The 22,182-nt window shown below is 46.4% G+C and overlaps 1 protein-coding gene and 1 long non-coding RNA gene across 2 annotated transcripts in view; one reads left to right on the forward strand and one right to left on the reverse strand.

The window, feature by feature from the left end:
- Positions 1-22,182, reverse strand: part of FBXL13 (F-box and leucine rich repeat protein 13) — a 1,354,404-nt gene that overhangs the window by 449,124 nt on the left and 883,098 nt on the right. The window contains exon 13 of the mRNA XM_078679367.1: positions 12,255-12,353. Coding sequence (XP_078535493.1) covers positions 12,255-12,353 — 99 coding nt within the window. The remainder of the gene's footprint in view (positions 1-12,254; positions 12,354-22,182) is intronic.
- LOC144822187 (uncharacterized) overlaps positions 1-22,182 on the forward strand; it is a 534,981-nt gene that overhangs the window by 448,986 nt on the left and 63,813 nt on the right. The gene's annotated exons all lie outside the window — the stretch shown is intronic.

The following is a 22,182-nucleotide window of genomic DNA, read 5'->3' on the forward strand; positions in this document are numbered from 1 at the left end:
GCACCGTGGGGAACCGGAAAAGAAATCGTCCTAACAGACCTGGGATGAAAAACGATATCCGACTGGAGGTGGCGGCCACGGAGGCCACAATCCAGTCAATTAGACTGGACGATCAGGAATAATTCAGCTTTGAGTTCTGCTGTGGGACTTGCCTTTGCACAAATGCGCAAGTAGTGGGATCACTGGGGGGTGGGGTGGCGATCCATTGGTTTGTAAATGTACTGTGTTTTCTGCTATACTCGGGGTGCATGATGTGAACTGTTTGTTGACTATACAGATATGACATGAAGTTGCTCAATCTTAAATATTGCATTGACGGCTGTAGTTATTAAGGAAAGTATGGGATATCCGTGGATGGGAGGGTGAGTTCCCTCTGCGTTTTTAGCATGTTCGGGGGGGTGAGAGGCACTCTGCCATGTTTGGGGGTGGGTAGTTCTAAATCCACAGGCAGGGGAGCAGGTTGGAGGGGGGATTGTTTTGGTTGTCAAATTATTGTTTGGCGTGAATGTTTCTTTGCTACGGATCCGAAAGACAGACTCTGTAGTAAGTGTACTGAGACATGTTGGTTCAATTTTCCTTTTCCCTTTTTAAATGACAGACTGATGACTAGTGGTGATCCCGCTATTTGTAGACTGTTTACAATACGGTTGCCTTTGTCCTCGACCTATGCAATGATACTCATCTCAGTGTTTGATAATGGCTGACCGCGAATCTGTGCTCTCTGTCCTCACATGGAATGTCAATGGGCTGGGAGACAAAATAAAAAGAGGAATAGTTCAACAGTACTTAAAGCGACAATCTTCAGACCTAGTTCTCATGCAGGAAACTCATTTAGTTGGTAATAAAAGTAAGGCCCTAAACAGATGGGGATATAAACTCCTTGTGCACGCTGACTACACTACTGGCTCCAGGGGTACATGTGTCCTAGTTAAGAGAAATGTCCCTTTGATAGTTTTTAATACGTGGACGGACTGTGCGGGACGATTTGCAGTGGTTGAGGCTCAGTGGGAGGGGAGAGCCATAAATATAGTCTCAGTCTATTTGCCACCTGCGTTGGGTAAGGATGCACTGGCAGAGTTAGGCCGGGTGTAAACTGATCTTCCTGATGGGACCCTAATAATTGGGGGAGACTATAACATGACAATGAACAACCTGACGGACAGACACCCAGGAGACTAGGGATGAGATCAAATGAGCTTATGGCAGACTTTACGACGGCGTTAGGGCTTTCAGATATAGGGCGGGAGTTGCAAGGTGTTCCTATAGACTTTACTTACCTCTCCGGTGTACATGGCAGTCTCTCCCGGATCGACTATTTCTTAACCTATGCAGCCTTGGTAAGCAATTTCAGGCGGCCCAAGCCGTATCCTCGGGGCCTCTCAGACCATTCCCCAGTGGGAATAGACTTCACACATGGTGCTCGACAGCAAAGTCACACCATAGTCATTAATCCATGGCTGCTTAAGATCCCAGATATCAGGGAGGAGCTTGGTGTGCAAACTGGTTATTTTCTGGAAGAAAATGTAGGATCCGTTGTCTCGGCACAAACGATATGGGAGGCATATAAGGTGGTTATGAAGGGATATGCCCTCTCGTTGAAAACAAAATACGTTGCAAAACGACGAGAAATATTGACGCAGCTAGAGGACACGCTTAAACGGCTTGAGGCAGAATATGCAATCCGGCCTTCAGATGAGACACTACACGGCCTAGTGCTTAAGAGGGAGGAATATAAAGTGAAAGCCCGCGAACACATGCTAGCCAAACAAACTGTTACCCACCACAGGCTGTACGAGCTGGGAGATAGGGCAGGGAAGACGCTAGCCTGGCTGGAGAGGAAGGAGCAGTGCTCTAGATGGGTGCCCAGATTTCAGACGCCTATCAGAGGGATTATATCTTGCTCGGATGCAATAGCAGAGACATTTGCTGATTATTTTGAGGGGGTGTACTCGCCTTCTGCTGTATATACTGCGGCGGGGTCATGGCAACTTTAGGTGGTTTATTAGGTCTTGCACATTCACAACTTGAGCTGTTTCTTGTCATAGAGCTATTGTTAAAATACATGAAATGGGCTTGGAGTGTTCTCATGACTGAATGGCTTTCTTGTGCATGTCAGTGCCCATTCGTACTTCTAAGGATTTGTGGAATAATTTGTTCATAATAAAAAAAAGTCCATATGACATAATGGCAGCGCAACCGACTTTGGAACCGGGAACCAGTCGGAGTCTTAGCGTGGGCACAGCATCCTGAGATTCTGGGCAAATCACTAAATCTCCCCGTGAGAAAAATAAAATGAATGTGTCCCTGTATAATATAACTGGTCATCATGTAAAGCGCTGCAATGCCTTCGGGTAGAGTTTGCGCTAAGTAAATAACTAAAATGGTGAGACAATGGGCTTAATGGGTAACGCCCTAATGCCGCACTTACATCAACATAAAACCCAGACAGACAGACTTCTTTGGAAAATAGGAAGAAAGGCGACTGCAGGACAATCCCTCCTTGCACCATCAGCATATAGAAGACGCCACAAAACCACTCAGAACCGGTGTCTCCCAGCATGTTTAGGTAAGTGACCAATCAGTTACCATGCAACACTTCCCCCACTCTACACGCTATTTTATAGCAATGAGGTATCTTTTGAAATAATTAAACATGTGTTATGAAAATATCCGTCATACTCTTAGCAGAATAATCATGGCCTGCCGAAATAAGAAACAAATACAATAAAAAATATAATTATGAATATATTCCCCTGTCTTCAGTGCGCTTCAAAACCTATTGATATTACAAGGGTTTTGGGGCATACAGGAGCACAAATCCGCATTAAAGAAAAGATGAACTGGCGACAATTTATATACCCAGATTCCACACAATCCTTTTCACATAAACCCACTGAAAACAAGCATTTACAATGCAATGGTCTCAGCATTATTAAAGGTAGAGCTATTGGCATTGCTCATGACCTTTTTTTTTATTTTTTTAAATCATAAATAAATGGCATTGTCATTTACACTGCCAATAGCTTAATCGTTAAATAAATGGCATTGTCATTTACAATGCCAATAGCTTAATCGCTCGCATATGCATGACCTATTGCATTTACACACACACACATACAGAGCCACCCACACAGAGTCATTCACATAGAACCACCCACACACACAGAGCCACCTACACAGAGCCACCCTCACACAGACAGAGCCACCCACACATAGAGCCACCTACAAAACAAGAAAAACTAGTGCAATCAGGGGGCAGAAGGCAAGAAAAACGAGTGCAATCAGGGGGCAGAAGGCAAGAAAAACGAGTGCAATCAGGGGAGCGAAGGCAAGAAAAACAAGTGCAATTAGGGGGCAGAAGGCAAGAAAACGATAGCTTAATCGCTCGCAAATGCAAGACCTATTGCATTTGCACCCACACAGAGCCACACACACAAAGCCACCCACACACACATACAGAGCCACCCACACATAGTCATTCACATAGAGCCACCCACACAATCAATCAATCAATGAAAGATCTATATAAACACCAATATCTATATGGTTATGCAGTTTCATCCTCTACATATTTGCCCATCAGAAAGAATCACTGCAGCTTTATTTAAAAACATGCCATGTTTTTGGCTTTTCAAATATTAATAACTATAAGACATATCTACCGTGTGAGCATTACAAACTGAATTATAGCTAGGTCCTTGAATGGGAGACTTTTACACTATGATACTTGTTGAATCGACCTCAGAAAGATGAGAGGCTGACACAGCCCTTTATTGACTCAGAACTATGCAGTTCACAAGGCTGGCACTCTGCCCACAGATTGATCCTGCGGCTGCTTCCTTCTTTTGTGTCCAAATGGCACGGGGACACTGCTTTAATGTGTCACTAGCAACCGGAAATGCGCTCCTCAGAAGATTATTGCATAGGCAGACTACGTTACTCAGTTTATTTATGGTCCTTATCTGAACCCAGCACTGGAATAAGGTACCAGGAACTTCCCTATCTGAATTAATACTAAAGTGCTTACAACTCATTAACTTTATTATTGTGACTCGGATTATCTTCTTTTTACCACTTAAGTAGTAATTTATGGCTTCAAATTCCTGAAAACATACTTACACATTTAATCTAAATTACCACAAACAGCAACAATTCCGCTTGAAGTAAAATCAGGAAATTCACTATAAAAACACAGATTGTAAGTGACACAGAAAATACATAATATAACTATTCCCAAAGCAATCACTTCCTTTACTCACAGAACCCATCTTAAGAAACATTGAGGGGATAGGGCGTGATCGAACACACCTCTTATCTGGTCCTACTGGCCCATACCATTCCTAGGCTGCCTATGGGCTGGTGCTGACCAAAAGAACATGTCCAAAGTTCGTATGAGGAGCCTCCAACATGTGAAAGAATTTCAACAACTCAGTCTTCAAGTGCAACTCTTCTTCACCTGGATTGACTACACAAATTTCGAAAACCAGAACATAAACCCTTGTCTAATATTTATTTGGTTTATTTTATAATATGTTCTTTAGTATGGCACTCCGGCTGCCAAGGTCGTATTTCAGAGTACTAAGGGTCAAACACAGAGGAGAATTGGAGAATGAGCAGGTGGCGGGGAAACAAAATACGTCAATTAGTTTACGATTGATGATTCCTACACAGGGCAGAACAATTTGGTCTTCAGTACTCTTCCGAACTTCCTACATCCATGTTCGGAGGGGGCCTGGGTGGCAGAGGTCTGACCGGGCAGTGTGGCTGGCACAATAGCGCGGTGTAAGCTCAAGGGCGAGGGTGGGGGGGGGTACTGAGAGGGGGCCCCATAGCTGATACATTATTAATAACAACAAACACGGTCCTCAGCCCCCCCCCCCGACCCTCGAATGCTGCAGCGGGGTGAAGCCTGCGCTGAGATCACAAGTAAACATTGTAAACTTACTGTGTGTAAAAGCAAAGGCGGTGGAGCTTTGAGCGTCGCTGCTGTCCAGGTGTGGCGTCGTGTTCAAGAGCTCTATTGAGTGCCGGGAGGGGGGCGGGAAAAAGACACGGCGGGGAGGACAGCGAGACGATCTCATCAGCGGGAGGGGAACAAAGACACGGACAGCGGGAGGGGGCGGGAAAAAAGACGGCGGGAACGAGGAAAGCGAGAGCAGCCTACCTCAACCTTACCAGCAGCAAAATGGCGGCCTCAAGCTTCCGAAATTTTTCGGATTCGGGGGCGTGCTTTGCTGTCCTGAGTGACGGACGACGTCACGAGCTAAAGAACAGCAAAACTTACGCCCCCGAATCCGAAAAAGACGGCTCTAAATTGGAGTAACGCATCTCTCCTCCAATGACTGGCCTCCGTTTAGGAAGCCAGCCAATTGAGGAGAGACGGGGCAGGGAGGCGGGTTAAACAGCACACTAAGAGACATTAAATCTCCGACCCCAGACTGCGCAAGCGCAGCCTTTAGGTCCTCGACCTAAAAACCATGTCGTTGTTTTACGTTTCCTTTTGAATTTTACACAGACTTCTTTTCCCGAGTAACCTAAAAACAGCTCTTGGAGAGGAGTTTACAAGTTAGTGTCTCTTCAGTCAACACAGACCTGGTATTGAATGAACCTTGTTGACAGCCTCGAGGTCAGGCATTTGAATGGCGTTATTTACACCGTCCACCCGTGCATTGCAGCGATTATGCTCCACGGATTTGGAGGTTTGATGTTTTGCTCGTGCCTTCCGGAGGAGGGAGGATGGGGGGTGGAGTTCGCAGAACGTTGTCTGCTCTGGCGCCTAATAGAATCGAGTGCCGCATGCCACACGTAAAGGCGGTGAAGTCAAGTGAGGACTTAATGCGTGGTGTATGCAGGTGTAAAAAAGAAAACAAGCTGGTGCGCTGCTAAGTAGGCCGTTGTATGTGACTTGTTGGGAACTGTCATACTACTTAACCACCAACATTTGTTTTCCCTTTCTGTTTACATCTCGGACCACGCAGTCAGCATATTTCCCACAGAGGAGGAACCAATTTCCTGTTTTTTTGAGTGATTTTCATGTAAGATGTCTATTGCTGGTCTGGGCTCGTGGTAGATTACAAACCAAGGTTTTATTTAAAGGGAGTGATTGCTAGACATCTGCAGACGGTATACGACTCCTATTAATGGCTCGCTGGGTCAGGCGAGACCTAAAAAAAGACCGTAGCCTCCTTCCCATATTTATCTGTGCAAGAAACGTTTAGCTAGGTATGTCCGTGGCTACTGCCATCTCCCGCCTGCTGGTCGCTCCTCCCTTTCTTTTTGGACAGTGCATGAGTTTTTCATCTCTTAAGTAAGCACGAGGTGGAAGGGAAACAACATATACAATAGCATTCCTTGGGGAGATAATAGGCTGTGGGGCAGTACAGTCAATAACGGGGAAATAGGTCAAGAGCGTGGGGCAAGGGGAGTTTGAGGATGTTGTAATGTTTTTCTTTGTTGTTGCAGGCGGAGTTACAGGGCGATCTGGAAGCAGTCTGGGTACAGAAGGATACCTCTGCAAGAGCACAATAAGGGTGCCAGAGCCATATCTCAGGAGCCTCAGGGGAGGGTCCTGGAACAATGACGTCGGCACCCCGTTAGTCCTTCGGGCGGTTGTGGGCCTGAACAACTGGGGGCTTGCCTTGCTACGCTCCACCCTGAAAGGGGCGCGAGTAAAAAGGGACCAATGTGTCACGTGATCCAGTAAGGGGATCACCCCTATAAGGGTAGCACTGATTGGGTTTCCACAGTGCTTGGCTCATCAGGCGGGCAGGGTAGCATAGGTTAGTACGGCTACCTGCCCTTGGATCGCCCGTAAGATAACCCACTATAATTTGCATACTGTTGTATGTAATAAACCTGCAGCCATATTTTCTCCAAACAAAAAAGTTGTGTGGTGTATTTATTTATGCATGCCTTTTCTACTTTGGTGCGGGTGGGGATCATCCTGCGCCGATAATGGAACTATGCAGCAGTGCCACCCTCCACTGCCTTTGATGTAACTTCAACGAGACTGGCTAGAGTTCTTTCACAATCCCATCATTTCAGAACTGAAGCATTTTCCACGTTATATACAACGAAGCAATAGTGTTTGCAGATTTGTCTTATGCAACTAACAACCATTGATAAAGCCTCACTGGCTCGCTGTAGGTGCAATGTTACGTGTTGTATTATACATCTGGATGCAAAACAGAAGCAGCAAAATACCCTTTGGGCGGCACACTATGCTAAGCACCGATTTTTAGCTTATGTGTCATTAAACCACACCCTTAATTACATCGGACACATCCCTTTGAGTCCCCCCAGTTTATTCATCCCACTTACAGCCCTAGCGACAGGCAGTATATTAATTTTGTCTGGTCTCTTAAGAGGCATGGCTCCGGGAGCGCTGCTGCGCGTGGAGGACAGGGATGTATGTGCCATCAAGTCAACCGTAGCAGCAACACCACATGAACGGATGGCAAGGAACGGGTTCCTGGGGGCTCAAACAATGCAAAGAAATGACGACAAAGATTGCTTAAAATGTGCCAGTAACGAGTTGGTCTGCGGGGATCTGCCCTGCCCTGCACACGGTTTTCACACAGCAAACAAAAAAGGAAAACATGGTTTTGGCTTCGCAGAGGAAATGGCTGTTACAGAATAATTATTGTGAAGGTGGGGTCAGCTGTTTCTCAGGCGCACTGAAAGTGACGAAGGGTATTATAAACTCGTTTTTGCCAGTCTGAGACCGAGAGATGAAAATTGTGCAGGGACTTTTAGTGTGAAGGAAGGGACAGCTGGCAAACGGCGAGTTTCAGGAGCTGTCATAGAGGAGTGCGAGCAGCATGAATGAGAGGGGCAGACAGGCAGCACTGAGGACCGGTGACCCAAAACTGGCCCAGGGCAGCGCCTGCGCACTGCATGCCATTCACCGGACTACACAACCGCGCGCCAGTAATGAAAGCACGCGGCAAGTCAGTCAGCAGGCTGCAGAACAGCCTCGGGGTAATGCAGCCTACACACAGCATACGGTTCACTTAACTGCAGAAATGCATGAGAGTGACGTATGCAAACTGCCTGCCAGTTACCAGCCTGCACACACCGGTCTGCAGCTCTGGCCATTAGGCCATATCCTCTCCCCACTTTCTTGGTTAGCAGTTGGTTCTGTTTTATGCGGCGCTAACAGTGGAAATGGGCTGATGCAAGAGGTCTCCTCACGAGAGCCCTGACACTTCTATTTCTACAAATTAACCACTCTGACAGAGATGTTTTTTTCATAACCACATCCAATATTTAAAAGTGTCAAATCTGTATTTATTCATGTACGAGGGGCCCTACTGGCCTGTGGTACCCATTTTAATTCAACTGGACGAAATGTCGTGAGGCCGTCACAGTAGTGGTTAGAAATCACTTCTGTGGGGAGAATGAAAGTATCTAAGTGCATGAGCTAACCTTTTGGCTGTAGCCTGGTAATAGTTTGATGTGCTCTGGGACTCGTGGGAGGCGGCTCTTGGCGCAGGGAAAGAGGTGACGGAGTTGTTCCTCAGCTACTGAGGGTCAGTCGGACCCTCCCCCGGCGCCCCCATGCAGTGATGTCAGGCAGGGAAGCGGAGAGTGTACCCCGAGGAGGGGCGGGGGTGCTGGATTGTGGCGCAGCGCAGAGTGGTGAGCGGTGCCCGGGGAGCAGGGCACCCTGCAGCGGAGGGGGCTGGGCATGGCTTTCTAGCAGCACCAGGATGGTCAGAGGCAGGCAACGCGCACATGGTGCGATGCTGAAGTGGCTCTCATTCAAAGGCGCTCTCCCTTGCCCGTGACCCTGCTGCCTACCCAAGCTCATGGTGTCCTGCACTATTCCCAGCTCAGCCATGTTCCCCGCGCTGCTGCTACTGCTCTTCAGCATACCCTCCGGCCGTGGATGTCAGCTGCCCTCGGACTGGCAACCACTGAGCGAGGGCTGTAGGGCGGAGCTTGCCAAGATCATCAATGACACACAGGTGCTAGCACTGCATCCCGAGCAGTATAGCGCCCACAACCAGTTGCCCTGGCAGCTGCCGTCCTTCCGCGGGGGACTGCTCTACTCCGCCGAGGTGGAGTTACTGTGCGACCAGGCCTGGGGCAATGCATGCTGGAGGTACCCGCCGGATCCGGACTCAACCTCACCGTCCTCGGCTACTTCTCGTGCCACTCGCACACCGTGCTGCAGGACGACGGCTACTTCTTCTTCCTCAGGTGAGCCGAGCGCGCGTCAGTCCAACACAGGGGTTTTTCAGAGGGTGGACTTCTGTATGCAGGGCAGGGCGGTATAACGAGAATAGATGGCACTGCACGTGCTGAGAGCTGCTTACCTTGCAATCTAGGGCAGTGACCGTGCAGGGGACTGCTTAACGTGCACGGGTGTCACTGTGCATGCAGAGGATCTTCCTGCAGGACAAGGTGGCTGCTGACGGGCGCCTGCCATACATGTTAGCCGGGCGGTGCGACTCTCCGAAGCGGACTCTCGGTCCCGGCACCCCGTTCCGGCCTCAACATGAGCGGCACGTCATACCAGCTCTGTGGCCTCCTGGAGAAGATGGGCTCCAGCGACAAGGACTTCAGGTGCCGAGCAGGGGGCTGGGGAGGCCGGGCCGCCGAGAGTGAAGGCAATACCAAGGGTGGGTGCCGTGGGCCCCGGGGGACGTCACCAGCAGAGCGGCCAAGTCTGCTGTTGGCATCTGCGTGGCAGGTCTCAGTGTGTCAGTCTGCATGTGACGCCTGGATACCCATGTGTGACTCATATGGACAGTTTGGTACAAGCAAACCGTGTTACAGTGGCTGGGTTTTTTCCATTTAATGCGGGGACATGGAGGCTTGTATTTATAATTAAATTATGCGAGCAAACGCTATATAAATACAATTTACCCATACCAGAATGCATTAAAACGGATATTGTTATGAAGCTGCTATTGATAACACCTGCATCTACCAAGTACTTCTGTGATCTCCCCATATGTTATGATTTATATAATCTCGGACACAGTGAGCACAGCCGGAAAGGTGGAGAAAAAAAACGCAGCAAGTGGTGCGCGCGCCACTCACGGCATATGTTTTCAATTGTAGCGACCGTGTCTGGGCATAATAATTGAAAACATATGGGCTTTGGTGCGCATAACAGACACCAATAGGCCATGGGCGGAGCTACGCGACCGCCTATGGCCTATTGCGTGTTCTGTTACAAAACAACACGCACGCAAGGCCCAATCAAAATGGACCATAGGAAATGAACACGCATGAGCGTGTGGAATTTCCAGGTCCATTTTAAAAAACCTGTACAAAAGGACTCTGGCTGCGCGAACACTGCTGCGCAGTGTATCGCTAGGCCGAGACCTAAAAATTGCTCTGTGAAATTATTTATTCTCTCGCAATTCCACTTAAATTTACTTTGGAAGTTGTGAACTAAAGATGAAATTGTTTAATGTACTACTCTTCGCTTCAATATCCATTCACAAACTCTTACTTCAAGGCACCCTCAGAGGCAGTGTTTCTCAATAATACTGCTTGTGCTTGGATATTTCTAAATACTTTCACGTAGGTAACACCATCAAATAAGGGTTTCTACATTCAAGTAGTCCAACTATTTTGCTATGCCCTGGTCCATTCCAGTGATGTTATTACCTGTGCAGATGGGTAATGGGAATAAAAAACATAATTGCTGATTCTTTCTACTACAACACATCTACTGTAAAGTTACATTTCATTTCAACACGTTTATTCTTGTTACTCTTTGTCAAGCTTTTTTCTAAAAAAAAGCATGGTATCCCCGTTTGTCAATATTTTACTTTTCCCGTATCTGTCCTCTTGGTAATTCGCCCTTCTTTGCTTTATTTTCCATTTTCTGCCAGTATAACCCCCATTAAACTCTATGGAGCCAATGGACGCCGACCCTTAATCACTCCTTTGTTCATTACTGTTTCACTTGTATTCCCTCTCCCTCATCGAACCCCAAATATTGTACTTATTTTCCTGCCTTAATCTTTCTTTCTTCATTTTATGGTTTATTTTCTTTCTAGCTTCCTGGGCATCCTCCTCCTCAGGCCTTCCGTAGTTCATAATCCTCACTTACTGTTACTCTTTGATCATGTTTTCTCAACTGCTGTTTTCTCAGACATCCAGATTTTTAAGAAAAAGTCGTTTTGTATTTTGTTTCCTCTGGCTTTTGTTTTTTTCGCATACATTCATATTGGATTGTAATGTGGTTTGAATTAAAGTGATCTTTTACATCCACGCAACCAAGTGAAAAAGCAGATGGATTCTCATATTTCAAAAAGGAATGGCATGGACAGACAAATTAAGTCTTGAGGGAGTGGGGGTAATTTTTCTGCTGAAATCTATGTGTGACGTCATAGGTGAGCTTTATTTAAAGTAAACTTCACACCAGAATGTGTCTAACATGGCTCCTGCCTGCACTTTTTGATCAGCTGGGAAGAACTTTTAGCGACGCTAGCCAGAGAGTAAACTCTCCAGATGAGTGAAGTGGAAAGGACCACTGGCCCCTTCTCGCTGTTGGATGCTTGCAGCCATGATGAAACGTTACATCTGGCACCTGACCAGTTTCATCTTCCATCTGGAAGCTGTTTAAATACCGAACGAGACGGGGAGACACGTTCGTGGATACGGTACGTCTCTACAACGTGAGAAAGGAAACAGTGGATTTAATATTTTTGGCCACGGGAATTAAAGATTAAATATCCTAAATGTTTCCCAGGGGTCACAAGAGTGGGTGGAGTTTGAATTACATACGTTAATTGGGGCTACAATGTCATTTTTCGAGACTAATATACATAACAGCTCCTGTAAAAATGACAGCCTATGAGCCACAGCAGGTCACGCATAATTACTTAAGGAAAAGTGGGAAATTCACAGAGATGACTGCTAATTTGTCTGTTCCTTTAATATGTATAATAGAGCTGTTTATACATGCCCTTAAATCATTTAATTTACTTGAATAAAGACAAGAGCAGGCTTTGCAAAAATGTTAGCTCAGCAATTTGTCACTGTAGAACACAAACTGTGACTGTGGTAACTGCTCCTCGAGTTTTGGAAACCGTGAGTCAACTCTAGCGCCGTGGCAGACTGAGAGAACCATGTGGAAGTATTTGAAACCAGCCTCCCATCCGAATGAAAGAAAAGATCGTTGACTATTACCGCAACAGAAGAGCCTAAATTGCTACGGTACCAAGCACAGAAATGGCACAATGCCCATAAACCTATTCTTAAATATAGGTGGTTCCCCAGACACTTACCAAGAGGCAGCTGTCCGTCAGAGTTACCATATCATCGATTTTAAGATGCTGAAGGTTACAGCAGCCACTAGCCACGCACCGGAAGCCATCGACAGAGATCTGCAAAAATATGTATATCTTTACTTCAGGAGAAAAGGCAAGGACATTCAGACACCACATATGCCTAAAATGGAAACGTTTGCCTGGATTTTAGATGTGGTCTGGACTCATAAAAATGTCTATTAAAATACTATGAAGAGTACACAGATTAAACGCAAACCTGGGAGTCCTGTGCTAAAAACAGAGCTGATATAAAAGGTTACTTTGGGTTAGCTTATACCTCTTGCTACACTTTCCAGCTTCAACAGTTGTAAATATCAACGCTTCAGATTTTTTTTACATAGTACGATATAAAATGAGAACAAAGATGTAATGTACCTTCAGTAACGCTGGTTATGATGAATAGTGTTCTCTTTGCAAAATCTTTATCTATGAAATCTTTCTAGCAGTAGGCAAACATTTGGATATTTGCACCACTTCTCTCAAACAGGCGTGTTGAGGCATCACTCGTGTTCAATAACAGTGACATTGGTTGCATAAATGGCGCCACCTACCCACCCCTTCTGTTTCAGAACTTATCAGCTTAGTTGGCACCAGAAATTCAGAGACTCTAGAAGATACTTGGCCAAGCAATTATTCATCTTCCATAGACCTTCTCTAAGCGCGAGGATACCCACCCGTTCTGCAAGTCAACAGAACATAACCTTTGCTGCACTTCTTATTCATGGTAAAGTGTAAATTGGCAGAGGGAAAGGGGTTATTCATCAGAGCCAACATGACCAAAGTTAAGTTGTAATAACTCCTTGTAACAGACATTATACTATATCTCCTGCAGTGTAGATTACTTAGCTTTGAAACATTTCACAGCAGTACCTAACAATTTTGGATTAGAGCGCCTCAAATAAACAGAAAGATGTTGGTAAAACACTTTCAGAGGTCCCAGCCCAAGCAGGTACTACGGAGCTACAACTTAGGTGGCTAGGCCGCGTTTAACCACTCCTGCCCCGTGTACTGACTACTATGGCTCTGAAAACATGCACCAAGTCACATTTCAACATTTGACTCTCTTGGGCTGGGCAGAAGGGCGAGCTGCCCAAGGCTCTCAGGGAGATTGATTCGGGGGCAGATACTCAGTGCTCGACAATCACCCAATATAAACTGAGGCACCTGGTTCTAATGACTTCACTACAGAAAAGGTACTAACGTAATTAGCAAGGTAAAATCACGGTTCAGGCTTATGGTAAAAGTGCAAGCAGATTGCTGTGTCTATGATCTGGAGCTCAGTATTTAAGGCCCCTGATCTCGGTTACATCCCGGTCTCCATTCTTGGCTCCCGTGTCAGCTTAGATGCAATTCAGTTAAGGTTTACCTGCTGTTGTGGTGGCAGAAACCCACTGCGAGGTCCTTCCCATGGAATACTGTCAGCGGGATATACCCGCCTTTCTTCTGATGGTGCAGAGGAATCTCCAGATGCCACAGCCAGACTGCGGGTGCAGCAGTAAGCTCTGGCGGCACAAACAGGCCCATTTAAAAATGCCCACTCAAATGGTTAAGAGGCACCCTTGAGTCATCGTTCCAGTCAGTTTGAGGTCAAATGACCAAGGCGGCATGAGTTGCAAATCCTCAGACACAGCAGGAAGACCATGGGCCACACTCAAGATCGTCTTTGTCGGTACAGAATTCCAGTCTATGGCTCGGAGACATAGTCCAGTATTCAGATACGCTCCTGTAATGCCCCATCAGTAAAAGGAGAGTAGCGACAAAGGCCATACTCTCTTACTTACTGTCAAGCGCAGCATGCCACATGCAATTATGTAGAAGATCCACTCGAGTACTATGAACCTTCATGCGACATCCCCTTGTTAGGGTGACAGTGGACAACTGTAAAACTCTCTTGCTTCTCTTTGGTGTAGCACACCCGATTGGATTATGGCGATGCATGGAGACCTCATTCAAGTGCTTGAGTCTGCTCCTGCGAAGTCCACCTTATCCGTCCACAGTCCTGGGCAGTTCCCTCCTCCTTGCCAATGCACTTGGTCTTCTCCATCAGGCAGCCTTACTCATACTGGAGTGTTCTTCATTCCCATCTCTTAACAGGCCAAGCAGGCCCTTTAGCAAGGTAGACCCACAGCCCTCTCCCAGTGGTAGATGCAGACTTCCAGGTCATGGGCCATCACCTCTGGGAGATGGGCTGTCAGCGACACTAGTATTCATCACAATAATTCACTGACACTGGACAGTGACACCCTTTCTGGTTAGTGAGAATTTCTTGAACCTTTTTTTTTAACAGTTTAACAGGTACATGCATCAAAGGATTTAGGAATCGCAAACAGTGCGAATCGCAAAATTCGGCCGTTTGCGTTCCTAAATCACTATTTGGGATGCATAAACAAAAAATACAAGAAATCGCAATTTTTTGCAATTTCTGAAAATGCGATTGCATTTAAGGAATCGCAATTTGCGATTCCTTAAATGCAATGCATGACACTTAAAAAAATTGCGAATTCGCAATTAAGAGGAAAAAATTACCATGAGGTTGGACCTCATGGTAATTTGCGAAAAATTAGAAAAATGCAATTTTGTGCATTTTTCAAACTGTCATGTTGTGCACACACATGCCCTTAGGGCATGTGTGTGCACAACATATGTGCATAGATTGATTTCAGGGGTGCAACAGGGTGTCCTCTGGACACCCCTGCACCCTTGAAATCGCAATCTCAATTTGCGATTAGCTAATTGCGAATCGCAAATTGAGATTGTCTTCCCATTCATTCCTATGGGCCTTTTGGCCCAAAGGAATCAATGGGAAGGGATTCCTTAATTGCGATTCGAAAATTGTGAATCGCAATTAAGGAAAATTAAGAAATCGCAAATAAAAGTGCGATTTCTTAATGCATACCAATTTGCGATTTCTTAATTGCGATTCCTTAATTTTCGAAATTAAGAAATCGCAAATGGGCACTTTGATGCATGTGGCTGTTAGCCTTTTTCCTATAGGCAGTTTCTGAATGGGGAATATCGATTCCACTGTTCTGGAACCAAAGTAAGGTGGCTTGCTCATAGAGTGTAATCCCTTCTCTCTAGAGAGAACACAGTCTTTGTTCCCAGTTGATGGTTCCACTGAAGGGTGTGGGTGAGGGATGTGTCTGAATGAGCACAATCAGGAGTGAAGAGAAGACACCCGGGAGCCATCCCCTTTTAAGTTTAACATTCCTGGGAGAGGGAGAGACAAAAACAGGCCCTGACAGAATGGTCCTCTATGCACTACAAAGGTCGCCAACAGCTCACACCCACCATCTAATCTAATGGGAGTGCTCAGGGAGGAATAATCAAGCAGACCACTGCCAATAGGTCACTGTTCCATTTCTTATGGCATACGTGTCTTTAAGTACCAGTCAACTTCTACTCTCGGCGTTCATACACCACGCACAAAGGATGCCCACACGAGGATCCAGTTGTAGCACTTCAGCAGAATTTTACAGTGCAACTTAGATAGGCTACACACGTATTACCAGGAACAGAGAAGAAAGCTCCTGTTTGACCCTACTTATTTAAATAAGAACTGCTGCTACCAACACCAAGAATCTGAAAGATGTTACATGGATAGCAGTCCTATGTGGAAGAAGGGCATGCTTGGGGCACCCTCCCATCACAGAATCCTATCTGATTAGCAATACCATTACTCATTTCAGGCCTCGGCATGCTCACAGTTGTTGTGCATGCTGGACACAAAAACATATGGATTAACTCCGGGTTGAGGTCATGTAGGGGGGACATTCTCGTATCAACAGTTGTCCCATCACCCATCTGAAGAAGAATTGACATCACTTTCTATCATCATCCACCTGCACAGGAAGGGACATCCCTGGATTTATCATCATCCATCTGCCCAGGGTGTGACATCACTGGATTTCTCATCATGGAGAGAGGTGTAGCGTAGCAGCAAGAGCAGCTGACTCTGGAGCGCGGGGCTCATGGTTCGAACTCCTGTGGCAGCTCAGCTCAGCATCATGTGAGTCTGGGCAATTGCTCACTTAATCTCCCTAATGGCCCCAAGCACCTTAAAACCCTTAAGGGGGGTGATATTTTTGCGCTTTACAAATAGGTATTATTATTATTTTATTATTATTTTCATCCATCTGTACAGGAAGTGACATCTCTGGCTTCCCACCAAAACCATATTTAAAAGAAAAAGCTAAGCAAGATAACTTAATTGCCCACCATCCATCTGCACAGGAAGTGACATCATTGGTTTCCCCCATGCGACCTCATGTTCCACCCCACACCTATTTAATGCAGCTGCAGTCCCTCTTTGCCTGTCCGCACCTAAATCATGCCCAGGGCCAGGAACCTTGGTTCTCCCCCTACCTATACTACCCTGCTATGCTCCTGTGTGCTCTCAACCCCAGAACCCGCTCGCCACACAGCTGCCAACTCTCACCACACAAAACAGAAGGAACATTCCAATGCACCTCCTGTAAGCTCACTTGCACTCTCCCACATGACAAATCCAACACTCCCACACCACCACCACCCAGATCCCCACTCACCCACACTTACACAAACCAGCCACATGCTCATGCTCACACAGACCAAACACCACCCACACAATACACCACACTTGCATGCATGCTCTTCAATACCCACTCACTCACCAAACACGCGACAGAGATATCGGATCTACTGTAGAACCACACTCCGGACATGCTCTGTCCCATGGAAACATGAACTAAAATCTACCTCTGCACCAGACATCGCTATAGCCATCCCCGCCAGTTACAAGATCACCAGGCAAGACAGTCAATACAAGCCCAGAGGTAGAGTCACCCTCATATTCAAAGATACCATCAGCTGCTACACCTACTCGGACACCTCCTCCAGCTACATGGAATATCTCACATTCAAGATACGTATCACAGCCAACTTCTTCTTGGGCGGAACCCTTGTATACAGCCCACCAGGACCCAACACCATTTTTGAAAATTACAACATGGACTTTGTCACACCCTTAATCATCAACACCAGTCCCGTCATCCTGCTTGGAGACCTGAACTTTCACCTAGAAGACCACACTGACTCGAATTCAACGGCCTTTCTAGAAAACCTTGTCCTCACCCAGCACATTACCAGACTCACCTACAACACCGGGCAAAAATCAGCATCATCATAGTGGACAAGCCAGCAACTATGACCTAGACAGACCACACACTTGCCAGTTTCAACACACACACCCAGCACCACCACAGACCTATCACCAGCAGAACAGCCTGCCTGAGCAGGGAAAGCATGACAGAAGAGGAGCGGGTTTCTACCCTCACCGCCACCAGGCCTAGTGCACCTGCAACTTGACGAAAGCCAAATCCAACATGCACTCACACTTTAGCTCTCCTTAGGTGCAACTCAATGGCATAACCTGATCACAGGCCAGCTAGTACACAAAGGAACTCAGGATGACAAAACACCACTATAAGCAACTATAGCGCAAATGGAGAACAAGACAAGGCACCACAGATAAAGACATCAGCCCTAAGACACTACCACCTGCAGATACGAAATACTAAGCGCACAGCTCTTGCAGATCGAATTGACGCCAGCAGCAAGGAAATCTTTGCCATCTTCAAAGATTTCACCACTTCTCCTGCCTCCTCCAGCAACAATTCCCCCTCACAAGACATTTACAAGAAGCTCTCAGAGTTCTTCTGTAAAAAATGACCTGCATATATGGGAACTTTGACCCTCAACCGGACCCCAGTTACCATTGCGACTCAACTTCCCATCACATCGGAAGATCGAACCTTGACCTCGAGACCTGCTGTCACCACCCTCAATATTGTTGTACCATGAAGATCATCCACTCAGGGGCCCCCTGGAAACATGCTACCATCACAATCCTGCTCAAGAAACCACCCATTGACCTAGCAGCACTTTCCAACTACGGACTGATCTCCATCCTATGAGACCTGACGAAGGTCTTATAGAAATTAACTGACAACTCACCTACCGCCTCGGTGACCACTAGCTTCTCGACGCCACGCAGTCCAGAATTATGCCTAACCAAAGTACAGAAACAACACTCATCTCTGCCCAAACGACATTTGCAGGATCCTTGACAGAGGAGGCATGGCAACCCTCATCTCCTGGATGTCTCTGCAGTGTTTGACATGGTCTCACACCTCATCCGGCACCTGCATGAGCTTGGCATCCAAGGACCCGCTCTCTACTGGATCTGCTCCTCCTTACCAGATAGAACACAAGCTGTCCGCCTGGCATCTTACTCCTCGCAAGCCTGCAAACACATCTATAGAGTGCCTCAAGGTTCATCACTGAGCCCCATCCTCTTCAACGCATAATTGATCCCTAAGACTGTCATCTGCAAACAACATCAAAATCCTCTCCTACGTCAGCGACATCCAACTGATATTCCCCCTCTCAGACAAGCCCTCTAAACAAGAAATAAGTTTAGTGCCTGAATGACTGCAGTTGCTAAATGGATGAAAGTCAACTGTCTCAAGCTCAACACTGGCAAGACAGAAATAGTGATCTTCAGAAAGAACACCTCACCCTGGGACTTCAACTGGTGGCCACACCAACACCCAAGCCAGGAACCTCGGAATAATCACCAACAGAAAACTGGACATGATGACACCAGTCAACGACATCACTGCATCCTGTTTCCAGACCTTAAAGATGCTGAGGAAGATCTTTAGCCCCTTGCGCGCTGTGCTAATTTTCCCGCTGTGCGGGCGAATTAGCCACTGGACGGGATTCGTACGGCCCCCCAGCCGTCCTCCGCACACGCCCACCGTCATCTGGGACGGCCGGGGGCGGTCCGCAGCACCGAAGGGGTTCAATGACTCACAAGGAACACTAGAAAACTTAAACGTACGTCCTAGTCACCAGCATGTTGGACTATGGGAGCACCTCTTCTAAGCAGGGATCACTAAGGAAATCACTAGAAGACTACAAACCATCCAGAACTTCGCAGCCAGACTCATCCTCAACCTCCCACACAGAACTCAACAACTCAGGTAGCTTGATGTGTGAAACTCCTCAAACACACATTCAAGAAAGTACACAACTTTTTTTTAACAAGTGTTTTAATTAAGTTTTCAACAATACAACAGTAGACACATTGACTGCTCAAGATTTACAGTATCCTCACGAGTGTCTGTGAGACTGTCGCATTGCATAGAGGGATTAGAAGTCCAGGACATGTGTGCCAGTATGCGACAGGTGATCAAGGGCATCGCCTGGCCACATGGGCAGGTAAATGGTGCGGTGTGAAGAACATGTGTCTTGGGGGGGGGGGCATATTCAGGTAAAAGCTGGGAGGTGGGTGGGGACCAGGGCACTGCTCAATGAGAGGTGTAGTTGGTGCCGGGGTGCAGGCGGGTGTACTTGTGGCAACAGTGATGTGAATGGGGGAAGGGACCCCGGGGGTGCATGGCGTGGGGAGTCTGAAGAAGGGAGGAGGGAGAAGTTCGACCCACCGAAGGGTTGCACCTCCAGATTTATGGGGGTAGATCGTCATCTCGGGTGAGTCAGAGAAAATGGTCAAGGAGGGCCTCCCATGCCGGGGAGATGAGGCATCTACAGATATGCTGGACCTCTTCAAAGCATACGGCCTCATTCTCTGCCCTCCCCCATCGCTGTACCACACTACGCCAGGCTTCCAATGTGGGGGGGTTAGGCAATCGCCAATTGAGGGTGATAGCACACTTAGCAAGGAGAGGAATGATGCGCAGCTAAGCGTCCATTGATCACCACTTGCTTCCCGTGCTTGATTATGCCTAGGGCGCAGGCCTCCCAGGTGCCTATGTCCAAGAGTTCTGTTATGCCATGGAGCTTTTTGTAGATTGCCTGCCAAAAAGCAGAAAGGACAGGGACAGGACCATGGCATATGCTGGCACAGCCTAGGTGGGCCGTGGGGAAGAAGCGGTTGAACTGATGCGGTTTGAGGTAGGCCCTGTGGAGTATGGTAAATTGGATACTATCAAAACAAATGTTGTAGGAGACTCTGTGTGAGATTTTGAGGGCTTAGTCCCATTCAAAGTCATGGAGTGCCTGCCCAATATCTGCATCCTATTTGTATCTGAGTGACGTGAGCAGGGTCCCTCTATGTTCCTTCATGGCCCTAAGTCACTATACAACTTAGACCCCAACTACCTGAACAGTCGCATCTCCTTCTTGCATACATCTCATGCTTAAACAGAACAAGATCAGGAGGACAGGCGCTCTTTTACATCTCTTCTAAAGCATGGAAAAGCCTCCCGCTCCACATCAAAGTCTCCTCCCCTCTTCTTTAATTCCACAAAAAGCTGAAGACCTGGCATTTCAATTAACCTACCTACAATAGGCACGGCTAGGCACAAACACCTGCTCAGCACCAGGATACCCTCACAGGTGATAGTGTGCTTTACAAATACCCATAACATAACAGAGGTCAGGCTAGCTGCAAATATGCTAAACTACCAAACAAGTCTTCTGCTCTTGCATCTAAATTAAAGCAAAAATGTTTTGTAAAAGTATGGAGAGGAGATCAAGTGTCAAACCTGAAAATCTCCTGCAAAGGCACTCCTCTCAAGAAAGAAGCATTTGCCACTCTGTGCCTCATAGAAAGGCTCTATTATCGATTCGGCAGAGTCCTATTTACTGCCTTACAGCAGTCCCATCACCCATTCGGTTGTCCAGTGAACAAAATATCCTGTTTTATTAGAGCCACACATATAGAAAGAACTTCGAGCTGAGCTACTTGTCCATTCCAATGCTCATCAACCCTAGCCATCTAATGACTAAAGGCTTGATATGCAAAGCCTTTCTGTGGTCTCAAAGTCCCTTGCAACTTATAATATAACTCAAAATAAAGGGAGATATAAAAAAGACACCCCTTTCTATTTTGCAATATAAATTGTGATTGGAAACCATTGACCCAGGGAAGGGAAGATCAATCTGAAACTTTGACAGGTGATTGTTCACGGACATTTGTATTCTTGGCTGATCAGGGAAGTTGAAGGTTTACAAAAAAGATGATTTTCTTGTGCTTTCTGAATTCTGAGGTGTAGTGGGAGGACTGAGTTATAGAGTTACAGGGATAGGGGAGAGTTGATTCTCTAAATAAGAAACCTCTGAAAAGAGTTTTTTTGTGCTTCCGGATTGCAAGAGGCTAAAGGTCAGTTGTAGAACAATGATCAGTGCTGAGCAGGGTCGGCACTTTGGCAATTTAAGCCCTTATGAGGAGGACCACTTGCTTTCGGAATTATGAGATGTTTTCTTTCACTCTGAGTTATCTGGGTCTGAAAACTGGGTAAGTCGTAGCAAAAATGAGGAATTGCCAGTGCAATCAGACCCATAATTACCAATTTCCTCAGAAATTCGTCATTTCTTAGTGGTCCTTCAAAGTCCAACTTGCAGTGGACTGGATTTTCGCTGCCCCTTCTGACTTACTAATACCTCTGGTATTGGTCACTCCAGAGGTGAGGAGATAACGTCCTATTTGTGAACAATGCCCTCGATTTGCATTGAATCTGAATTCTGATAGGTAGAGTCGAAAGAGCACAGATGTTATATGGTCCAAGCATGCCAGGCTCATTAATAGTTTTCAAAACAATGTATCAACAAGTAGTGTAGTAATTGTCCTAATTTGTTATAAACCGTTTTAGTAAGAAATATTGTACATAAGCATACGTCAAATGTTACCTGATTTAGAGTTTAACGGACAGGTTACTCTGTCACATATGTGACGGATATCACCTCCGCCGTATTACAAGTCCATTATATCCTTTGGCACTTGTAATATGGCAAGAAGGATATCTGCCACATTGGTGACAGAGTAACTCATCCGCTAAACTCTAAATCAGGCCCTTAATCTGTAGTATATAACTTATTTTTT

The sequence above is a fragment of the Lissotriton helveticus genome, chromosome 1_1 (assembly GCF_964261635.1).
Source record: "Lissotriton helveticus chromosome 1_1, aLisHel1.1, whole genome shotgun sequence".
NCBI lineage: Eukaryota > Metazoa > Chordata > Amphibia > Caudata > Salamandridae > Lissotriton > Lissotriton helveticus.